The sequence below is a fragment of the Rutilus rutilus genome (genome assembly GCF_951802725.1).
Source record: "Rutilus rutilus genome assembly, chromosome: 4".
Lineage (NCBI taxonomy): Eukaryota > Metazoa > Chordata > Actinopteri > Cypriniformes > Leuciscidae > Rutilus > Rutilus rutilus.
Genome location: NC_140212.1, coordinates 1,389,056 through 1,412,812, shown reverse-complemented (window position 1 = coordinate 1,412,812; position 23,757 = coordinate 1,389,056). Strand labels below are relative to the sequence as shown.

The 23,757-nt window shown below is 36.3% G+C and overlaps 1 protein-coding gene across 1 annotated transcript in view; it reads left to right on the top strand.

The window, feature by feature from the left end:
- The window catches only part of upf2 (UPF2 regulator of nonsense mediated mRNA decay), a 32,897-nt gene extending 10,513 nt beyond the window's left edge, over positions 1-22,384 (top strand). The window contains exons 9-22 of the mRNA XM_084407145.1: positions 1,343-1,451; positions 2,366-2,479; positions 3,155-3,271; positions 3,936-4,121; positions 4,977-5,180; positions 10,133-10,408; positions 12,570-12,753; positions 13,769-13,914; positions 14,524-14,625; positions 14,996-15,094; positions 17,332-17,502; positions 19,632-19,773; positions 20,130-20,250; positions 21,102-22,384. Of these exons, the coding sequence (XP_084263271.1) occupies positions 1,343-1,451; positions 2,366-2,479; positions 3,155-3,271; positions 3,936-4,121; positions 4,977-5,180; positions 10,133-10,408; positions 12,570-12,753; positions 13,769-13,914; positions 14,524-14,625; positions 14,996-15,094; positions 17,332-17,502; positions 19,632-19,773; positions 20,130-20,250; positions 21,102-21,111 (1,981 nt within the window). The 3' untranslated portion in view covers positions 21,112-22,384. The remainder of the gene's footprint in view (positions 1-1,342; positions 1,452-2,365; positions 2,480-3,154; positions 3,272-3,935; positions 4,122-4,976; positions 5,181-10,132; positions 10,409-12,569; positions 12,754-13,768; positions 13,915-14,523; positions 14,626-14,995; positions 15,095-17,331; positions 17,503-19,631; positions 19,774-20,129; positions 20,251-21,101) is intronic.
- Positions 22,385-23,757: the final 1,373 nt, after the last annotated feature.

Here is a 23,757-nt window from a genome sequence, read left to right as displayed (position 1 = left end):
TGATAAAATAGCTGGATCGGGGATCGGAAAAAATAACAGATCCACGGGCCGATCCAGGTTTGTTTTTTTTTTTTTTTTTCTCGTCGTCGCAGCAGAACCTACGTCATTCGTCAGCTTCACGCGTGTCGCATGCTAGAAGCAACATGGAGCGAGCCAGAGGCCGCTTCTCAATACCTAGTACGCAAACTTCGGACTTGCGTCCTCCTTGGTAGTTCGGACTTGCCAAGTTCGACTCAGGAGAACGAACTCCCGAGGACGAGAGGACGCGAGTCCGGTTATTCTGCAAATGGAACAGCATGCGTTCTTGATCGCGTCACTCAGCTCGCTCTGGCTACTCCGGTAATCTCTTTATGTATATTTTAGCCAACAATAAAACGAAGTATGTTATACAACACCACTCTACCTCTTTTCATTTAAAAAAAAAAAATCTTAAACATATTAATGGCCACATAAATGTGGTTCAGGCAAACGCGTACATTGATTATCTTTACTGCATATTAACAACACGAAATATAAAACACAACCCTGCTTCTTTTTGTTTTCATTTTTAAAAATATAAAACATAATGATCATTAAAACTGACATTTAAATTTGCCATTGCTGATTAAGTGAGCATTCACAGGTCATGTTTGTGATGGTTGTGATTATTATTTGTATGTGTGATCAAGTTGTTGTTCGACCAACTTTTTATTTTTTTATTCTCAGGTTCAGCTGCTATGTTGCATTTTAAATTCCTGTTGCAGGACTTTGCACTTTATATTTTTACATGTTTACAATTTTTGGAAACACAGTTTTTTTGTTTCCACCGCTACATTTTAATTAGATTTTTTTACCATTTATTTAAAGAAGTTTGATTATATTCTATTTTCGATTTGAATGCACAATTGTTTTTTAAATAAATAAGAATACAACACATTACATACATCTGTTATTTTGTCTTAGTTATGTTTAGTTAGTAAAGTCTGGTGCCTTCAAGGAAGGTATAAGGTGGAAGGTATACAGTTTATTATTAATTCAACTATAGTATCGGATCGGTATCGGGTATCGACAGATACACAAAGCCCAGGCATCGGTATCGGTATCGGGACTGAAAAAGTCGGATCGGTGCACCCCTAGTAGTTTCTGATGTAGCATCAAAGAACTTCAAGTGAGCTTTAAGTCATAAATGAAAAGCAAAGTTACCCCCCCCCCCCCCCCCCCCATACATAATTTGATCCGTGGCTCAAAAACCATAAATGATCCGAACCGTGAATTTTGTGGTCCGTTCCACCACTATAGTTGTGGACACTAGAGTGTTCAGTGATTTGATCTGATCAGGTGTGTTTGTGTCCCTGTGACTCAGGCTGGATCTGTTGCCCTTCTACGCTCGTCTGGTGGCCACGCTGCACCCCTGCATGTCTGATGTGGCCGAAGACCTCTGCTCAATGCTCAGAGGAGATTTCAGATTTCACGTGAGTGCGTTTCTCATTAATCACACACAAGCTCTGCTCACTCACTGTAGCTTACATAACACAATACACTGTGTGATTGCCTTCTCCACTAGCAATTAGGGCTGTCAAAATGGCTGAAAAGCTAAATTACAATTTCTTTCTTAAATTTTGGCAAAATTCGAACTATCTTCAAATTTTAAAGGCAATACTCAATGTTACAGTAAAAAAATACTGTATTGTCTACATAGAGGGCCAACAAGAGGGTGCAATGAGCAAATATAAACCAAATCAAGCATCGCATCTTTTATTGAAATGAAATGACATTCACTTATTAAGTGCATTAACTTCTGAAACAATTGTTCTTAAATAAAATATAATTTCCTTAATGTGCATGCAAGGAAAATTAGGTCACAATAGTGCATAAAACTGTGTTCATGCATCAGTAACCTGAGAAAACACTTGCGTAATGAACTACATGAACACAAAATAGCAAACTGCCATTCAGAAACACTGTTACTCAAAAACACTAGACGGTCGACTTGATCTGCAGCGAGTGCTGAGCGCTTCTTGCTGACAATGTTTCCAGCTGATGAAAACACACACGATGCGAGGGTTTTCATCAGCAGGAAGCCTTTTCCCGGTATTTTTCAAATGAACAACTCAGACGCACCTGCTGTTTACTGGATTAGCAAACAAAAACAACCAGAGTAAGTTACGTCATCATCATGTCTCGCGCGCCTCTCGACACACCAAAAATTAAAATGCACGGTTTTTGCATTCGAATGTGAAGTCATTTTTAAAAATTCGGTGAATATACGAAATTAACATTTTTATTTGACAGTCCTACTACTAGCACTCGAATTTGGCCAAAATTCTATTTTAGAAGCAGGATGTGTTAAAATGCATCAAAGTCAGTGATTGTGTGTGTCTTACAGATCAGAAAGAAAGACCAAATCAACATCGAGACCAAGAATAAGACGGTGAGGTTCATCGGGGAGTTGGCCAAGTTCAAGATGTTTTCCAAAACGGACACGCTGCACTGCCTCAAGGTGAGATCACATATCACTGAGATACTATTACAGGTTTTATTCATATTTTTAATGTTTTTTATTATTTATATATATATTCCAGTTTCATTGTAATTTTAGTTAAAGTTTTAGTTATTTTGTTGTGTTTTTTATTTCAGTTGTATTTGAAAAAAAAATTTCTAAATAGTTTTTTATTCACTTCAGTTTTAGTTATTTTAGTTCATCAAGTTAAACTAAATGAAAATGAGAAATGTTGCTTGGCAACTTGCTGAAATAAAATACGTTTTTGTATATTTTATTTTATTTCGGTTAACTTTAAGGTAACTAAAATAAACCTTTTCTAAATTAGAAAATGTTAATGAAATAAATAAGAAAACTTGCTGAGTAATTAAGTTTAAGCTGATGTATTAAAATGACTAAAACTGAAATTAAAATAAAGCTACATAGAATTTTTTTATTTTTTTTTTAAATGACAAAAGCACATACCAAAATATCTATAACTTTAACATTAAAATGAACAGAAAATAAAATAGTTCAAAAGCATTTTACTTTGCTTTGGTACAGAAGTTAATGTGATGAAAATGGCACTGACTGCTGAATCTTTGGTATCGTGTGTGTGTTTGTGTGTGTTTGTGTGTGTGTGTGTGTGTGTGTGTGTGTGTGTGTGTGTGTGTGTGTGTGTGTGTGTGTGTGCAGATGCTGCTGTCTGATTTCTCTCATCATCATATCGAGATGGCCTGCACTCTGCTGGAGACCTGTGGACGCTTCCTCTTCCGTTCACCGGACTCTCATCTGCGCACAAGCGTCTTACTGGTCCGTCCTCACGCATACAACATGCAAACCTAAAGCCTTCATACTGACACTGGAGCTGCTCGATTAATCACTTAAAGATCGCGATCTCGACTCAAACACCTACTCGATCTCATTCCTAAATGATTCGGCTCTGTCTATTTAGTGTGATCACACTGATTCGGCTCTGTGTTCTGATACAGAGAGAGTTGTGATGTACAGTATGAAACAGCTTCACTAACCATCTTTTCAACCACACAGTATCATTATTTCTGTATTACAATATTTCAAATTATCACAGAAATCCTGCCATAAAAGTTTATAGTTCGAATATAAACAATGATGTCTATGATAGTGATGAAAATAGAGCAAATCACCTTTTGAAAGCAACTTGATGCTTCAAATAAAGAATGTATCAATTACATCATTACACCATTAGGTGGCGACAAGTGACCGTTAAAAATGTTCGAGATTCCGTTAAAAATGAATGGCATTAAAAGTATTTATGAGTAACTCATTGAGTCATTCATTCAAACCGATTAAAAAAAAAAAGTAATTCAAATGAATTAAATATTTTTATAAATAGACAGCAGCAATTAACATTTTTTCAGAAAAGTAAAGTACATGTGATTTTTATCCGTAATCACGCAGCTCTAACTGACACTATTGCACATGTCTGTGTTTTCAGGAGCAAATGATGCGTAAGAAACAGGCTCAGCATCTGGATGTGCGCTACGTGACGATGGTGGAGAACGCGTATTACTACTGTAACCCCCCGCCGATGGAGAAGACGGTGCGCAGGAAGAGACCCCCGCTTCAGGAGTACATCAGAAAACTCCTGTACAAGGACCTGTCCAAGGTCACCACCGAGAAGGTGATTACACCACGGGTGTCACGTCCGCTTCATCGGCATTCACTTCGTGCTCCGCTAAATATGAACATCTATTATTATTTTCGCCTCAAAAGAAGCGTGAATCAGGCTGTGTGAGCAGCATTTTGTCACTTCTGACACTTTGCAGTGGACGTTAGCAGCATTAAAAATAAAACTTTTATTCAAATCGTGAATGCGAGCAAAGAGCGCTTCCTTTGTAATCACTGAAGCTGTCAATCACTTCAGTTTCCGAAGTACCGGTACTTTTAACAACACACAGTGAACTAAACACTCGGAAACATTCCAGTGGGGAAAATACAAAGATTCTGTGAAATCAAAAGAAGTTGGTTTTCAGGGATGATGGCATGCATATCTGGCAATCATTTTATGAACCATATTAATATTAATGTTTCTGTTTTATTGTAGAAATAATGCATATCTTAGTCATTGTATGTGCATTCTACAGAAAGAGAGAAAAACAAACAAAAAATTGTTATGTCCTACATTTTACCCGGTAGTGCTTTTATAGAAATACTTGTACTGTATATTTATATATATATATTTATAGAAGCTTCTTGACTTACGAAGTTGAGTAACTCTGCATTACATAATAAAAAATTAGATGTAACAAAGTTTTAAAGGCAACAATGCATTAAAAAATTTACCAAACTGATTTTTTCAATTTACACAAAAAACAAGGCATATACAGAAGAAGTGCATTTAGCTTTTTACTTCTGATAGTTATTGCCGATTTGCATTGTTTTGTCAGGCCATTCGTAATGTAAATAGCCCTTTACATGTGACACGTGTGTTAAGATGCTGCCTGTACGTCACACTCTCATATCTGTGTGTGTGCAGGTGTTGAGGCAGATGAGGAAGTTGCCCTGGCAGGACCCTGATGTGAAGAGTTACCTGATCTGCTGTATGGTCAACATCTGGAACGTCAAGTACAACAGCATCCACTGCGTGGCAAACCTGCTGGCCGGACTCGTGGCGTACCAGGAGGACGTGGGCATTCACGTGGTGGACGGCGTGCTGGAAGACATACGTCTGGGCATGGAGGTGTGTGTGTGTTTGTGTGACTGTGAGAGAGAGAGAGAGAGTAGTGTGTGTGTGTGTGTCTGTGTGTGTTTGTGTGTGTGTCTGTGTGTGTGTGAGAGAGAGAGAGAGAGTGTAGTGTGTGTGTGAGTGTAGCGTTTGTTTGTGTGTGTGTGTGTGAGAGAGAGAGTGCAGTGTGTGTGAGAGAGACTGTAGTGTGTGTTTGAGTGTAGTGTGTGAGAGTTTGTGTGTGTGTGTGCGTGTGTGTGCGTGTGTGTGTGAGTGAGTGTAGTGTGTGTCTGTGTGAGTGAGAGAGAGAGAGTAGTGTGTGTGTGAGTAGAGAGAGAGAGAGAGTAGGTTGTGTGTGTGTGTGTGTGTGTGTGTGTGTGTGTGTGTGTATATGTGTGAGAGAGTAGTGTGTGTGTGAGTAGAGAGAGAGAGAGAGAGTAGTGTGCGTGTTTGTGTGTCTGTCTGTGTGTGTGAGAGAGAGTGTAGTGTGTGTGTGCGTGTTTAAGTGTAGTGCGTGTGTGTATGTGTGTGTGTGTGAGTGAGAGAGAGTCTGTGTGAGAGTGTGTAAGTGTGTGATGTTAACAGATACAACTTTTGATTTTATAATATATTAGTAAATGCTGAAATCAACATTAAATTCCTCAGAAGTATTCCTCATTCTTAGATCATGCGAACTAATGTAGTGTTCCCAATAATTATTTATGTTTTTGAAATAACTTGTTTACAAATAAACAGCATGTGTTTTCTTTCTATAATTATAATTAATTCACAGACTACACCTCTCCCTTAAAGTCAAACAATGTGTTACTAACTTTAGAAGTTACTACAGAATTACTGTACAATTAGTGAGTATAAGAACTAGAAGAATCAACATGAAACTACATTGATCTGAATAATGCCACTATTGTCATTTTACAGGGTAGCCGCGGGGTCTTAAAAGTCTTAAAAAGGTCTTAAATGTCATGTTCCTAAATTAAGGCCTTAAAAAGTCTTAAATTCCGTTGTCCAAGTCTTAATTTTTTAAACGAAGGTCTTAAATTTCATTATACTAGCCTATTTATTCAAAGTCAACCAGGCTGCAACGCAAGGTGAAATGGGGGAAAAAACAACAACAACGTGAAAATTCAACAGGGTTTAGCGTAGCGTCAGAGAACGTCTTGGAGTATACGCAAACAGTAGTTTGGGTTTTCGCGCCGGCGGGATCAACCTTCAATCAGTCGAGAGGAGAGACATCATGGGGAAGTGTCGTTTTGTTCAGATTACACAATTTTAGCGACGGGTTCCGTCAAGAGTGTGTGTGTGTGCGCACGAGAGCGAGTGAGTGAGTGAGTGAGCGAGCTACAGTGAGTGTGTGCATGAGTGTGTGTGTGTGTCTGTCTGTGTGTGTGTGTGTAAGTGTATGTATGCGTGTGACGGCACACGATGACTGGTCGGAAAGCAACCTGTAGTCTGACATGTTTCTTGTCCAGGACACGACAAGACTTTAGGAGTCAAATCGTGTAATCTGACACAGTGACTATCATAACAGACACAAAAATCTTGTAATCTGAACCAGGCATTATCTATCTGTCTGTCGCTGTCTGTCTCTCTCCTATCTCGCTATTCTATCTATATCTCTCTTACCTATCTGTCTACCAAATCTATCTATCTATCTCTCTGTCTGTCTGTCTGTCTGTCTATCACTCATTGTGTCTCTTTTTATCTATCTACCCCTCTCTAAGGGGAAGCAATGGTTGAAGCAATTTGAATGCTGAGAAACTTTACTAAGACATTTGAAAAGTTAGTTTATCTGTTTATTGTTATGAATGTTTGATATTTACTAAAAACATCACTTTGTATAATATGTACAATACATGTATTTTTAATTAAAACAAAACATTTGTTAGTAATAGTCAGTTGATCTGGTGTTTTACGACTGCATAATGGGTGCGATGTAGGTCTTAATTTTCATTAAAGTGGTCTTAAAAAGGTCTTAAAAAAGTCTTAAATTTGGGGTGATCAAACCTGGGGAAACCCTGTTTTAGAGCTGCTTTACAGCTGAAATTAAATTTGATTCACAACTGAAGAATTTTGAACATTATTGTCCTGCTTATGACTGTGCATTATATAATGCGCTTTATAAATACATGTGACTTGACTAGAAGTAATGCAATGAAGTAATAATGAGTTAACGAGTGACACTCCTTAACACTGGAGTAAACACACTTGTTGATATCAAAAAGTATCTGAATCATAAATAATGATCAGGAACATTTTGTCAACATTAGTTAAAGCAGAGCGTCACTGCTGGCTTTCAATAAAACATGGCTGCCGTTTTATGCATCGACGTCACGCGCCGGAACATACGGGATTTAATGGATTTAATAGGAGAAACTGAGAAAACGGCAGTAAAACTAGCGATTATCAGTTTAAACTGAAGGTTACGACTTACCAAAGATCCGGTGATCCGTGGATGTTGACGTGATGCAGCAGGAATCATGTTTCCTGACGTTTATATGAGCCTGATTTCCATGCCGGGGAAATACATAAAGCAGATTTGCCTGTGAATGCTTTATATAAATACTATATAAGTAGGTCTAAATCCATGTGATCACGTATATCAGTGTTATATATATATATATATATATATATATATATATATACAGTACCAGTCAAAAGTTTGGAAACACTACTATTTTTTATGTTTTTGCAAGAAGTCTCTTATGCTCATCAAGCCTGCAGTTAAAAAAAAACAAAAACAGTAATATTATGAAATATTATTACAATTTAAAATAATGGTTCTCTTTTTTAATATACTTTAAAATGTAATTTATTTTTGTGATGCAAAGCTGAATTTTCATCAGCAAGTACTCCAGTCTTTGGTGTCTTATGATCCTTCAGAAATCATTCTAATATGCTGATTTATGATCAATGTTGGAAACAGTTGTGCTGCTTAACATTTTTTTTATAACCTGAGATACTTTTTTCAGGATTATTTGATGAATAAAAAGTTAAAAAGAACTGTATTTATTTAGAATAGAAATCTTTTGTAACAATATACACTACCGTTCAAAAGTTTGGGAACAATAACTATTTTTTTTAAAAGAAATTAGTACTTTAATTCAACAAGGATGCGTTAAATTGATAAAAGGTGATGGTAACGATTTATATTGTTAGAAATGTTTTTATTTTGAATAAATGCTGTTTTTATGAATAAATGCTGTTAACGTTTTACTCATCAATGAATCCTGAAAAAAGTATTCCAGAAATATATATTAAACAGCACAACTGTTTCCATCATTGATCATAACTGAGTATCAAATCATCATATTAGAATGATTTCTGAAGGATCATAAGACACCAAAGACTGGAGTACTTGCTGATGAAAATTCAGCTTTGCATCACAAAAATAAATTACATTTTAAAGTATATTAAAAAAGAGAACCATTATTTTAAATTGTAATAATATTTCATAATATTACTGTTTTTTTTGTTTTGTTTGTTTTTAACTGCAGGCTTGATGAGCATAAGAGACTTCTTGCAAAAGCATTAAAAATAGTAGTGTTTCCAAACTTTTGACTGGTACTGTATATATATATATAAATATATATATATATTAGTGCTGTCAAACGATTAAAATATTGAATCGCATTAATGTCATAGTTAACTCGCAATTAATCGCACATTTTTATCTATTCTTAATGTCCCTTGATTTCTTTTTGTCCCATTATTTTCTTCTCATTTTAATGCTCTTATCGACGTGGAAAAGGGAATCTGTGTTTTTTTTTATTGAAAACAACATTGGCATATACTGTAGTTTTCAGTTTCACACTAACATTCACACTTGGAGCAAATAATCGCATCAGAGAATTGGCATCAGCTGTGTGTGTGCTTGGCCATCAGGTGGTGTTTCAGACTGGACGTGCTGCGATGATCGCTCAGTTCACAACCACAAAACACACAGATTTGGTCTTGTCAAGGGAACCATTTGGCAACTTTTTTAAAAGTAAACTTTCCATTCAGAATCTTATTGGCATCCATTTCGGCGTCTCGCGCTCATCATTCATCCACTCAAAACGTAGCGTTAGCCTACTACTCTTCGGCCGGCTCGCGAGCCCAAACAAGTGTGTGTGGCGTGCCTGTTGGTTTGTGTCCGGTCTAGCTAGATCCGGTGTGGTGGTGTAGTTTTTCTAACGGTACTAGTTGTTGCAACAGCATGTGAAAAAAACTACAAAGTTTGATTGGCCAAAAAGAACGTTAATCTCGCACTAAAACAATTTACGCTGTTAAAATGGGTTTGCGTTAACGCCGTTAATAACGCGTTTAACTGACAGCACTAATATATATATATATATATCATCATATCGTCCAGCCCTAAAACTTGTATAGTTTTTTGTCAGTGTTTATTTAAAAACGTCCAGTTGTGCAGAATATACGACAGTAAATATTTAATTGATGAGTTGTCAATACAATTTATAACAATACAATATATAGGGTATGATTTCACCCCTAAATTCAGCATATTGACACAAAATAATAACTGCAAATGGATCCAGTTGTTTCTGTGAATCGCAGCGATCCATTTGCTTCTCTGTTCTGTAGCTTTCGGCAGTCTGTGAAAATATACCTCGGATTTCTTGTCAAATCAAGTTGTACAGTCAATCTCAAAACTCTTTGCTGTTTTAGATGTGCTTTGTGTGTTTTTCTTGGCATTCACGTTGAAAACAAATGCTGCCACTCAGTGTTTCTGCCACTCAGTGTTTCTGCCACTCAGTGTGTGAGTGTGTGACTAGCATTAACAAAGATGAATAAATACAGTAACAAATGTGTTGCTCATTGTTAGTTCATGTTAGTTAATACATTAACTAATGAACCTTATTGTAAAGTGTTACCGCTCATGGTTAGTTCATGTTAGAGAATGCATTAGCTAATGGGACTGTGAGACGTTCATCTTTAGATGTGTGTGTTGATGTGTGTTTCACTCTCAGGTGAACCAGCCCAAGTTTAACCAGCGGAGGATCAGCAGCGCTAAGTTTCTGGGTGAGCTGTATAACTACCGTATGGTGGAGTCTGCCGTCATCTTCCGCACGCTCTTCTCCTTCATCTCGTTCGGCGTGAACACGGACGGTTCTCCGAGTCCACTGGACCCCCCCGAACACCTGTTCCGCATCCGCATGGTCTGCACCCTCCTGGACACCTGTGGGCAATACTTCGACCGCGGATCCAGCAAGAAGAAGCTCGACTGCTTCCTCATTTACTTCCAGGTCAGCTTTCCCCTCGGAAACAGCCAATCACAGACTAGCCACGTTTCCATTACCCTTTAAATTTCGCAAATTGAAATTGCGAATTGAAAATACGCCCAATGGAAACACGTAAATTTCGCGAAAACTCGCGAAAAAGTTTTTACGCTCGCATGAAGTGGTTTTTATGTAAGGTTGTTTCCACCACTGAATAATAAATAAATAATAATAATTGTGACTTTTTATCTCACAATTGCGATATATCAAGTCAGAATTGTGACTTTTTTCTCAGAATTGGGAGATATGTCAGAATTGCGAGATATAAACTCGCAATTATGTGTTATAAAGTCAGAATTGCGTGATATAAAGTCAGATATAAAGTTTAGTTTTGGGATTTAATCAATAGATTAAAGTCATAAATGTTTGGTGTGTTGAGCTGAATTTCAGCAAAAATTTTATCCCAACATATGTTGAGTATATTGTCTCCAAATCCAGGGTTATATCGCTAACTAAAACTATTAAAATAATTTCTGTTATAATAATTCGTTGAAAAATTTAAACTAAATGTAAATTAGAAATTTTGCCTATAAACTGGCAATAAACTGAAATAGTTTTAAGTTGAAGCACTAAAATTATTAAGTGGAAATAAATAAAAACTAAAACTGAAATAGTGTTAATATATTTGTGTTTAATGTATTAAACCTAAATACCAATATAAAAAAAAACTGAAAACTAATAGAAAATACTTAAAAATGAACTAAAATTAACATGAAAACTAAAAATATAAAAATAAAAGCTAATTCAGAATATTAATAGACCTACGTACTTTGCATTAAACTTTTTTTAACAATAAACAAGCTGTTTAGAATTTTGTCCATCATTAACATTCACATGTCCTATGAAGTAAAGTCTGTATCATAATTCAGCTCCCCGGAATAATTATATTAATAATAAGAATATATATTTGCATAATGAAAATGAAGTCTATTTTAGGTCCATTTAAGATTGTTTGCGTTGTGGCATTATTTTCATGACAAACACAATAGGCCTATGTCACGAAAAAATTGAGGGATACGGCTCTTCCGGTTAGCTTTTTACAATGGCGGAGTCCGATAGATACCGCTGGACCAAATCTCTCCGCAACCTGCCTGAAGTCACATATGATGATGTGGTTCGGATGGTAAATGAAAACTCTCAAGTGGAAAAGCGTGAAAGCTGAGGTATGGCTGTCTACGTCCTGACGCAGAGCAACCCGGTACACTACAACAACAGCGGCGGGCCGTTCGCCAGTGAGGTAAACGTTTCTATGGTAACAGCGAGTTGGACCAATCAGCAGACGTTGCTGCTACGCTTAGGATTGTGGGTAGTATAGTTTTTTTTCATAAGATCACGGCTAAAACATGTTTTTCTTAAAACAAGGTTGATTTCATACGAACTTATAGCTTCTACAGGAGCAAAAACCTTCGTTTCACAACCTCATAGCTCGTGGTCAGTCTACCTCGGATGGTTTAGACATTATGGCTGATAATCTAAATCCTTATGGAGAAATACTGTTGACCGGAAGTTCTGAATCCCTACTCCGCGTTCCGGAAGCAGGAAGTGTGACATAGGCCTGTAACACTTCATTACACAAATCACTTTTAGTCATATTTTGTTCTCAAGTATTAATAATGCTTCTTATTTTTATCAATGTTTTAATATTTTTGTGGAAACTGATCATTTTTTTTCCTGGATTCTTTAAAGAATAGATTTGAAAGTATTTTTGAAAAATCTTTTTTTAACATTATAAATGTTTTTCACTTTTGATTATTAATTTCCGTTTTTTACTTTTACTTACACCAAACATTTGATATAGTATATGATGGTTTCCACAAAAATATGAAGCAGCACAACTGTTTTCAACACTGATAATAATCATAAATGTTTCTTGAGCATCAAATCATCATATTAGAGTGATCTCTGAAGGATCATGTGACACTGAAGACTGGAGTAATGATGCTGAACATTCAGCTTTGATCACAGGAATAAATTACACTTTACTGTATAGTCACATAGAAAACAGATGATTTACATTCTAATAATATTTCACAGTTTTTACTGCATTTTTGATCAAATAAATGCAGCCTTGGTGAGCAGAAGAGACCCTTTCAGAAACAGTAAAAACATGTTCGTGTGTGTGTTGTAGAGGTACATCTGGTGGAAGAAGAGTGTTGATGTGTGGACTAAAGACCAGCCGTTCCCCATCGATATCGAATACATGATCACAGACACACTGGAGCTCCTGCGGCCCAAGATGAAGCTGTGCTCGTCTCTGGAGGAGGCCTGTGCTCAGGTCACACTGCTGGAGAGAGAGTTCCTCGTCAAACTGGGTAAAACACTCGTGTGTGTGTGTGTGTGTGTGTGTGTGTGTGTGTGTGTGTGTGTGTGTGTGTGTGTGTGTGTGTGTGTGTGTGTGTGTGTGTGTGTGTGTGTGTGTGTGTGTGTGTGTGTGTGTGTGTGTGTGTGTGTGTGTGTGTGTGTGTGTGTGTGTGTGTGTCTGTGTGATGAAGCTGTGCTCGTCTCTGGAGGAGGCCTGTGCTCAGGTCACACTGCTGGAGAGAGAGTTCCTCGTCAAACTGGGTAAAACACTCGTGTGTGTGTGTGTGATGAAGCTGTGCTCATCTCTGGAGGAGGCCTGTGCTCACATCACACTGCTGGAGAGAGAGTGTGTGTTTAGTTGAGGAAACACCCACATGTGGTCAGACGGCCCAGCCCTAGTGTGTGTGTGTGTGTGTGTGCAGTTGTTTTTCTAGTTGTTCCGCTCATCTTTCCCTGTCGAGCAACATTCCTCGTAACGACACACTGGTTTGTTTCATCCGTTCAGTCATCCGGCCTTCATTCCTGACATGTGCCGAGAGAAAGACACACATTCCTGCAGAGAGTGTAAGAGTATCAGTGTTAAACAGCACAGACCCGGAATAGCTCTTCAGGAATGCTGTCGTGTGTGTGTGTGTGTGTGTGTTGTCTGTCTGGTTTTAAACCAGTGATTCTGTAGTGCCGGTTTATTTTTGCTGCTGTTTCGGTCTGGTTTGGTCAGTAACAACATTCCTGTGTGTCTTTTGCTTTTGGCTTGCTTAGGTGAGGACATTTGATTTAATATTCAACAATATTATTGATCTGTCTGCATTTTACACCATTATATATGAGAACTGAACTGGACGATGACATCACGGTTTTCTCCAGAGCGGCTAGATATATAAATGAACTAAATAAATAACTTTTTTTTTTACAACAAAAATGAACCATCACTGAACTTACTGAAGCTGGAGTGTGACGCTGTTTCATTATTTTCCTGTTATCTCTGTAAAGCTGCTCTGAAACAGTTGTGACTTGACTTGTGTCCAGGCCTGGAGAAAGATGGCCGCTCCTCCAGTGCGATGGATGAGAACGAGCCTCTGGATGAGGATGATGATGATGATGAAGACGAGGGAGGAGCAGAGACCGAGGAACAGTCTGGAAACGAGAGCGAGATGAATGAACCCGAGGAGGAGGTGTGATTGACAGCTGGAAGCTCCTCCTCCTCTGTTATTTGCATACATTTGACTGATGATACACAGAAATGGAGAACGGAAACACGGCAGCATTAGTCACTACAAAATCTAAATCATTTAAAATATATAGATATATATAGTAAACTGTGACATATTATACCCAAATATTCTTCATACAGAGACTACCAGTAACATTAGAAACATTTGGGATCAATAATTCTTCCGACACTTTGAGCTGATCATGTTTTGCTGAAGTGTGTTTTCTTTAATTGCTAATGCTCTTTTTACACACAGACTGAACACAATGAAGCATTGCTTGGTGATTGGTTGAGCTAAACTGGTATTATCTAATTTAACAGCTGACAGATATTCAACATAATTCATGTGTGAGACAGTCTAACAGAAGGACGGACAAAACCAGTCAAATATCAACTGAGTTCTGCTCATATTTTAGTACCATTTTCTAAACTATAGCGAATAAACTGATAATGTGAGACATGTTGAAAGTGTCTGAATACATTTTGGTTTGACTGTATATTTAATATATAATGAGTTTTTGTATAATGAGTGTTTGAAGACCGTTGGATAAGCCGTGTGTTTGCTGTGCAGGACGGCTCAGAGAATGAGGAAGAGGAGCGTGAGGAGGAAGAGGAGAACACAGACTATCTGACCGACTCCAACAAAGAGAACGAAACGGATGAAGAGAACAACGTGAGTGTGTGTGTGTGTGTGTGTACTTGTACAACTATCTTTGTGAGGACCAGTTTGAGTGTTAGAGCACTGGAGTGAGGACAAAGAGAGTAATATGAGGACATTTTGGCCGGTCCTCACTTTCTGAGAGTCTTTAAAGGCCTGTTTGAGGGTCAAGACTTGGTTTTAGGGATAAGGTTATAATGAGGTTAAGGGTCGGTTTAGGGTCAGGGGTTGGGTTAGGCACTTAGTTGTGATGGGTAAGGTTAGGGTAAGCGGTTAGAGATTGCATTGTGTCAATGAATGTCCTCGTAAAGATAGATGTACAAGAATGTGTGTGTGTCTGTGTGTGTGTGTGGCTTGAGCTAACGCTGCTGTTTCTCTGGGTCAGGAGGTCACGATCCGCGGTGGAGGACTCAAACACGTGGCGTGTGCCGAGGACGAGGACTTCATCCAGGCGCTGGACAAGATGATGCTGGAGAACCTGCAGGTGTGTAGAGGCATTACACTAGTGAAGTTAAAAGGGGTTTTCGCACCGGATAGTTTCTAGGATCTAGGATCTCGCCACCAGGGTGTTTCCCCGAGAACTAATGGTTCCCTTAGGAACGTTTTCCTGGTTGCGTTCGCACCGCCAGTAGGAACTCTGAAGTGACGTGAGACACGCTTGTTGTTGGGACTTTTATTTTGACGGCGCTGAGAACGACTGAACACACAGCGCTCGCATTCTCCTGTTCATTAGTGTACGATCTGTCTAACAGCTCTAATACATTATTAGATAGAACTGTTATACATAGATAGTAGACAGTAATGAAGAGGTATTAGCGTATGCCGTGTGGTTTATATCTAGTGTCGTTATCTGAGCAGAAACACATAATCATGTTTCTCTTGGTCCCTCAAAAGTTGTGTTGGATTTTCTCCTCAGTGTAAAGATTAAGAGGTCCATCTATCACAGTTTTCTATGTTTGTAGAGTTTCTGTAGTAAATATATAGGCTATAACTGTGTGTTGAGCTTTTTTAAAATGGCAGGTGCTTGTGTTTCGCGTGCGTTCGGCCAATCAGTGAACACTACCGTCACGGATAGTTCCTATAGCGCTGGTTTAGACCGGTGTGGTGAACAAATGAGTCCTATTGAAGAGACGAGTCCGAGCTTAGGACCCCATTAGTATGCCTGATCTAAATCTGTTCTCACGACAACTTGTAGCTAACGTGAGCTGTTTTAGTGTTATTATGTGGTAGCTTTATGTAGAATGCTAAATCCCGCTGCTATATGCAAGGTAAGATTTGATTAAATTGTATATTGTATATGTAAATTGTATATATTCTATAGCTAATATTTAAAATCTCAAGCTGCGTCAATAGCAGAGGAGAAAGACCGCGAAATGTTAAAATACGACTGTTATTGTGTCACGAAATGAGTTTCTCAGTCGAGAATGTAGTTGTTTGAAGCTCAAATATGTTGTTTTTTTATAATTTAAAAAAACACACTAACAATGAGAAATGTTTAATTCACAATCTATAGCTTCGGTTAAAAACTAGTATATGAAGTTAAAATACATTAATGACTCGTTATAACGTAGTACAAACGTTGATTTTGTATGATTTGTAATCAGGCACTAGAGCGATTAGCCATAAAACATGCTTTGAACCTTGCTTGGGTCCTTAGCTCGGACTCATCTCTTCAGTAGGACTCATTTGTTCACCACACCGACTCTGAAGGAGGAGTAAATTAGCTCCTCTAAAAGGAGTTCCTGGAACTAAAATAGTGCGAACACGCCAAAATCCGGGAACTTCCGCCAATACTTCTAGGAACTATGAAGAGGTTCCTCCGGTGCGGAAGCCCCTAAACACTTTTACATCTCCTAAACCCTTCCAATCAGGAGATTATTCCACATCTGGATCTCTCAGCTCAACTGTGATCCAGCTGAAAGTGTGCTTGCTTTTTTAAAACAACACTTGTGTGCTGTATCACAAGGCTTTCAAGTCCTTCTGTCTATTTTCTTAGACTTTTATGGTTTGGTTTTGTCATTTTTGGGGCTTTATATATTATTTTACTATTATTGAGATGCTATTATAGTTTTTGTAACACTTTACAGTAGGGTCCCATTAGTTAACATTTATTAATACATTAACTTGCATAATAATAATAATGCATTTTATTTATGATGCACTTTTCTCATTCCTGAAGCACTACAAACATAAGAAGTAAAGCTAAAATAGAGAAATACAGACATAATATTTTACATAAACAACAGACATAAAATGAACTAATAATGAGTATTTTGTTACAGTATTTATGAATCTTTGTAAACAATTGTTAGTTTATATCAGCTCAGGTCCATTAAATAATATTAACAGAATCAACTTTTGATTTAAACAGTGTATTCGTGAATGTTAAAAATAAAATAATGTTCATTGTTGGTTCATGTTAACAAATGGAAGCTTATTGAAGTGTTACCTAGTTTTTTAATATTCAGAATTAGTTTATTAATTTCCGTTTTCATTGTCATTTTGTGTTTGACATTTTTATTAGTTATTGTTTTTTTTAATTTGCCAAAATGTTTAACAAAATAAGAAATAAAAAAATGACTTAAGTAAAATAGGTTCAAGTTTTACATCAAGTTAACGTTTAAGTAATGTTTTTTATGGTTTTAGTCTTAGATTCTACATCAGTCTGATTTCCTTTAAGTGATTGACCGTATGTGTGTGTGTGTGTGTGTGTGTGAGCAGCAGCGCAGTGGAGAGGCAGTGAAGGTCCACCAGTTGGATGTGGCGATTCCTCTGCAGTTGAAGAGTCAGCTGAAGAAAAGCCCCGCCCCATCATGCACTGCAGACACTGACTCTGACATCAGCGACACCATGCAGTTCGTCATGCTCACACGCAAGGGCAACAAGCAGCAGGTACCAGTGTGTGTGTGTGTGTGTGTGTGTGTGTGTGTGTGTGTGTGTGTGTGTGTGTGTGTGTGTGTGTGTGTGTGTTGGAATGGTTTGGGTCTGCAGGGTGTGTTCAGGATGTGGCTTTGGGAGTGTAAACTACAGCACACACGCACACTTTTATTTGGCAGTCTAAATGGGGACAGTCATTAGACGTAATGGTTTTTATACTGTACAGACTGTGTATTCTCTCCTCTTACACTAACCCTACCGTCACATAAAACTTTCTGCATTTTTACATTTAAAAAAAAAAATGTAATTACTTTATTTTTATACCAGATTTACAAATGAGGACGTCCTTAAAGGAGGTTTTTGGAGATTTTTGTCAGGTTTTGGTCACTTCTGGGTACAAATCTGTCCCCAAAATATAGTTAAGTGGGTACACGCACACACACACACACACACATTCACACACAGCGTCTTTGTTTTCATTCTGCCGGTGTCTCAGTGACCCACTTTAACTGTCCAGTCTTTCAGAAACTTGACATCCATCTGACATTCTGTCCCTGTTTTCAGAGTGTGTGTTTTCATCACAGCTGTGTGTGTGTGCGGGGAGAAACTGTGCATGGAGTTACTGGAGTGTGTTTAACAAGAAAATACTGTATTTCAGTCTTTCTACTCCAAAAATGCATGTTTAATTCAATGTTTTGTTGTAACTGTAATTAACTGTGAAAATTACTAGCAATTTCTATTTGTCCAAAAATTGTTTCTACACAATTAAGACAAATAAACAAATTAAATAAGTCGAATAAACAATAAATTAAATAAGTCAAATAAACAATAAATTAAATAAGTCAAATAAACAATAAATTAAATAATTAAACAATAAATTAAATGTCACATAAACAATAAATTAAATAAGTCAATTAAACAATAAATTAAATAAGTCAAATAAACAATAAATTAAATAAGTCAAATAAATAAATTAAATAAGTCAAATAAACAATAAATTAAATAAGTCAAATAAACAATAAATTAAATAAGTCAAATAAATAAATTAAATAAGTCAAATAAACAATAAATTAAATAAGTCACATAAACAATAAATTAAATAAGTCAAATAAATAAATTAAATAAGTCAAATAAACAATAAATTAAATAAGTCACATAAACAATAAATTAAATAAGTCACATAAACAATAAATTAAATAAGTCAAATAAACAATAAATTAAATAAGTCAAATAAACAATAAATTAAATAAGTCAAATAAATAAATTAAATAAGTCAAATAAACAATAAATTAAATAAGTCACATAAACAATAAATTAAATAAGTCAAATAAATAAATTAAATAAGTCAAATAAATAAATTAAATAAGTCACATAAACAATAAATTAAATAAGTCAAATAAACAATAAATTAAATAAGTCAAATAAACAATAAATTAAATAAGTCAAATAAATAAATTAAATAAGTCAAATAAACAATAAATTAAATAAGTCAAATAAACAATAAATTAAATAAGTCAAATAAACAATAAATGAAATAAGTCACATAAACAATAAATTAAATAAGTCAATTAAACAATAAATTAAATAAGTCAAATAAACAATAGATTAAATAAGTAAATTAAACAATAATTTAAATGTCAAATAAACAATAAATTAAATAAGTCAAATAAAAAATGTAGTCATATATAAACAGTTAATAAGTCAAATAAACAATAAATCAAATAACAATGTCAAATAAATGGAATTATTTAATTAGAAATGTAATTAATAATTAGTACGGAATAAATGTCACAAAAATTCTATTTGAGTGTTTCTACTTCAAAATGTCACGTTTAATTCAGTTACCTGCAGTTTCTCTGTAATTATGACATTTACGAGCATCTTCTGACTGAAAACTGTTTCTACACCATTTTTATTTCAGTGTAGTAATATTAACAATAAGTCAAAATATGTAATTACAAACTTACACATTCAGTACATTTTAATTAAACTAGTGCAAAATAGAATTAAGAACTTAGAACTTAGAAAGTAGCATTAAATGTAACTATTATTTGAACGAAGAGTAAGTGTGATATGTCATTGTTTTATTTGAAAGAACCACATGTGAGCTGAATATGCTAATGAGCGTGTCTCTGTCCGTCCAGTTCAAGATCCTGAACGTGCCGCTGTCGTCTCATCTGGCAGCCAATCACTTTAACCAGCAGCAGGCGGAGCAGGAGGAGCGCATGCGCATGAAGAAGCTCACGCTGGACATCAACGAGAGGCAGGAGCAGGAGGACTATCAGGGTGAGATGGGGATCATTTCCTTCATTTCAGGAGAATGGATTTAAAATGTTACGTTAGCCAGATTCCCCAAACACACCAAATGTTGATCGCATTTAGAATAAGAAAAAATGATGAGAAACAGAAATGATTCATTCTTTTATCTGGGTCTTCAGGCTATGCAGTGTGTTAGTTACCTCACCTCCCGACCTCATGCATCCCATGATCCTCATAAACTGAGCTATGCAGTGTGTTCGTTACCTAAACACTACATTCAGATTCATCAGTCAGAGTGTCAGTCTAAACACAAGTTGTGCATGTAAACGCAGCCAGTGTTCTGCAGCTGCTGATTCTGGCCCATCATGATGATGTTGTTTCAGAGATGATGCAATCCCTCGCTCAGAGACCGGCTCCTGCGAACACTAACCGAGAGCGCCGGCCCCGGTACCAGCACCCTAAAGGAGCGCCCAACGCTGACCTCATATTCAAGACCGGCGGCAGGTCAGACTCACACACACACACACACACACACTCTCTCACACATCAAGTAGAAGAGGACCTTTTTACACAACTTTCTAAACCCATTTGACTTGTAAAATATTTCAGTTGCACTAGCAACAACTAGTTAATAATCGAAATAAAACTGAAATGGCGATATGGCTTAGTGCAATTCATTTTATTTTCTAGGGAAATATTACAGTAGTAATAATTCTTATTTTGTTTCATATTTTTGATTAGTATTTATTTGTAATATATTTTATATTGTTATGATTGCATTCATTGTCATTGTATTATCTTAAAGTGTTACTTATTATTATTATTATATTACAGTAGTAATATTTTTTATTTAGTAATATTTACATTTATAAAATAAAATCTGATCATTATTATATTTATTAATTCATACTATATTATCTTTTATATTATAACATTTTTATTATTAACAAATAACAATGACTATTATTGTTATTTTATATTGTTATTATTGTATTATAATAACCCTTATTATTTTGATTATTCTTTACTACTACTAGAATTATTTTGATTATTATATTTATTATTACATACTGTATTTTTGTTATACTTTATATTGTTAAATTACTTGTTATATATTTATTATTATATTTTATATTGTTATATATTATTTTTAAAATAAATAATAGCCCTACAAACAAGCACAGCAAACCTGGAGCTTTTTTATGTGTGTGTGTGTGTGTGTGTGTGTTTTTTAAAGTAAAAAAAAAATTGTTTTTGCATGAAGTTCTTCTGCAACAGTCGTCACACACATCCTGCTCACTCGCTGACCCTTAACACACTCACTGACCCTTGACCCTTGACCCTGTGCACCACAGGAGACGCTGATGATGTCAGACCGAGCAAACAACGAGTCAAAGACAGACAGAGAGATGGACAAGCGGTGCTTTGGACTCTGAGACGGAGACACACATGACTGAGCGTCACCACGGCAACCAGAGAGGAGCTCCATCAGCACACGCACACGCACACACACACACACACACACACACAGGATGGAGGTAATTTTACTTTGGCTGATAGAGTTTGATGGTTGGATAGTGTCCAGTGCCGAAGAGACTCTCGCGGTGGAAAACTCAGTGTTTTCGTTGTTTCCTCTCCTGATGTTTATTCTCTCTAACCTCAGCGACGGGTCCTGAGCGAGACGTGCATGGGCTGAACGCAGCCGTTAACATGTTCGCTGTTGCAGTAAAAGTGACTTCATGTGACCGTGAGAATGTCTCTTTTTGTCTCTGTGCTCTCAAACGCTCACCAGCTCAATGACTAGAGCAGCTGATCAGAATGCAGTCGAACCGGGCGCAAACACACACACTCACACACGCGCACCTGCGGGCGGAACAGGTAAGATCAAACCCAGAGGAAAGGCCTGGATGATTGGGACGGTTTTAAGCGCCAAAACTGCTCACGAAGAAACGTTGTAATTCACCATCAAATCAACAGGAAAACAGCATTTTAGAACAATTAAGATTGGCTTAAAAATCATAAATCCACAGAATAAGAACCTACAATTGTTTCAATGTACTTTCATATTTAAATGTTTTTAGGACTATATTTAGGGGGTTAATTGTCATTAAATAATTTCTCGATGCCAAAATGTTCTTTTTTTCTGGGTTTTATTCTGATGTTTTCACCCTTCTGCAGTTTTTGATTTAGTTGTTCTCTATTCTGTCTTATGTTTGTATTGTGCTTTGAATTTGTGGTTTAAAAAGACTTTTCTAGTCTTCTCATCAACTTAACTGATTAAATGTCTCTTGTCAAAGGTGTCTGAGTGAATTATTGAGCTTGGCGCACGTTTGTGAATCCTAACGTGATCCCATAATGCAGTGGTTCAGTGCATCAGCCAAAGAAAATCATCATTGACACAAAAAAATACTTCTGCATTACATTATAGCTGATGGATTCATTGTATTTATTCAGAAACAATTCTATAATTAAAGAAAATCAAGAAAATATACATTTTTATGTCCAGCAATGTTCTCATTTACACAAAGAGGTGGTAATAATGTTGTGTGTGTGTGTGTGTGTAGTGGTGTCACATGTTCACAATCATGCATTCCATGTCCTTCAATAACTGCTTCACTTGAAGCAAAAAACCGGAGTCAAAATAAAAATAAAACAAAACAATGTGCACATGCTTCGTCAAAAACACACATTCTACATGCATAACACTCTCACTCATTCATCCTGAAATTCACAATACACACTACAGGTGAAAACACAACATGTGATACACTCTCACTCATTCATCCTGAAATTCACAATACACACTACAGGTGAAAACACAACATGTGATACACTCTCACTCATTCATCCCGAAATTCTCAATACACACTACAGGTGAAAACACAACATGTGATACACTCTCACTCATTCATCCTGAAATTCTCAATACACACTACAGGTGAAAACACAACATGTGATCAAGGGTTGGTGGTGTTCCAGGTCTGCAAGCTCTCGATTTGAATGTCTGTGGTTTAGCGTGGGAGGAACTAAACTTACATTTACGAGAGCTTCTGCAGTGTTGGCATGCTGGGAGAGAAAGACGGTGATCTGGAAAACCCCAGCCAATCCGGAGAATATAAAACACAACATTATCATATGAACTACCTGCTGAACATCATAAAGAGACGCAGTAAAAACGCTGAGGTATTTCTTGCATAAAGGTCTGGGTTCTTTCCATCAGTTGATCCTTAAGCACAGACACAATTAAAAACTAATTTTGATAAGCGGACTTATATTTAACAGTTTGAACATACTGAGTGTTTAATAGGTAAAGTGCCTAAATAGGTTTAGTTTATGAAGTTTCAATAAACAAATGGATCTAACTTAACTAGAGCGAGTTAACTAGACTAGTGACTATTAACTAGTTAAAAAGAACAAGTTAGGTTAAAATAGTCACTGGTCTAGTTAACTCGCTCTAGTTAAGTTAGATTCATTTGTTTATTAGCAATTTCACTAGTGTAGTTAGACTAGTTAAGTTAACTAGTAACTAGTTAAGTTAAAAGTCATTAGTCTTTTTAATTTTTACTAGTTTAGTTATTAACACTAGATAAATTTGATTATTAGCTATTCAACTTTTAACTTAACTAGTCTAACTAGACTAGTGACTATTAACTTAACTAGTTACTAGTTAAAAAGAACAAGTTAAGATAAAATAGTCACTAGTCTAGTTAGACTAGTTAAGCTAACTAGTAACTAGTGACTTAACTAGTTACTCGTTAACTAGTCTAGTATTTGGTCAGTGACTTAATTTAACTAGTTAGCTTAACTAGTCTAACTAGACTAGTGACTATTTTAACTTAACTAGTTTTTTAACTAGTTAAAAAATTTAAAAGACGTGACATTTAACTTAACTATTTACTAGTTAACTAGTTAAAACAAAAGTGAAAGTGAAACCGAAAGTAAAAACTAAATGAAAATGCAAATAAAAAACTACCCCCCAAAAAATAAAAACGCAAAAAGCTGGAATAGAAC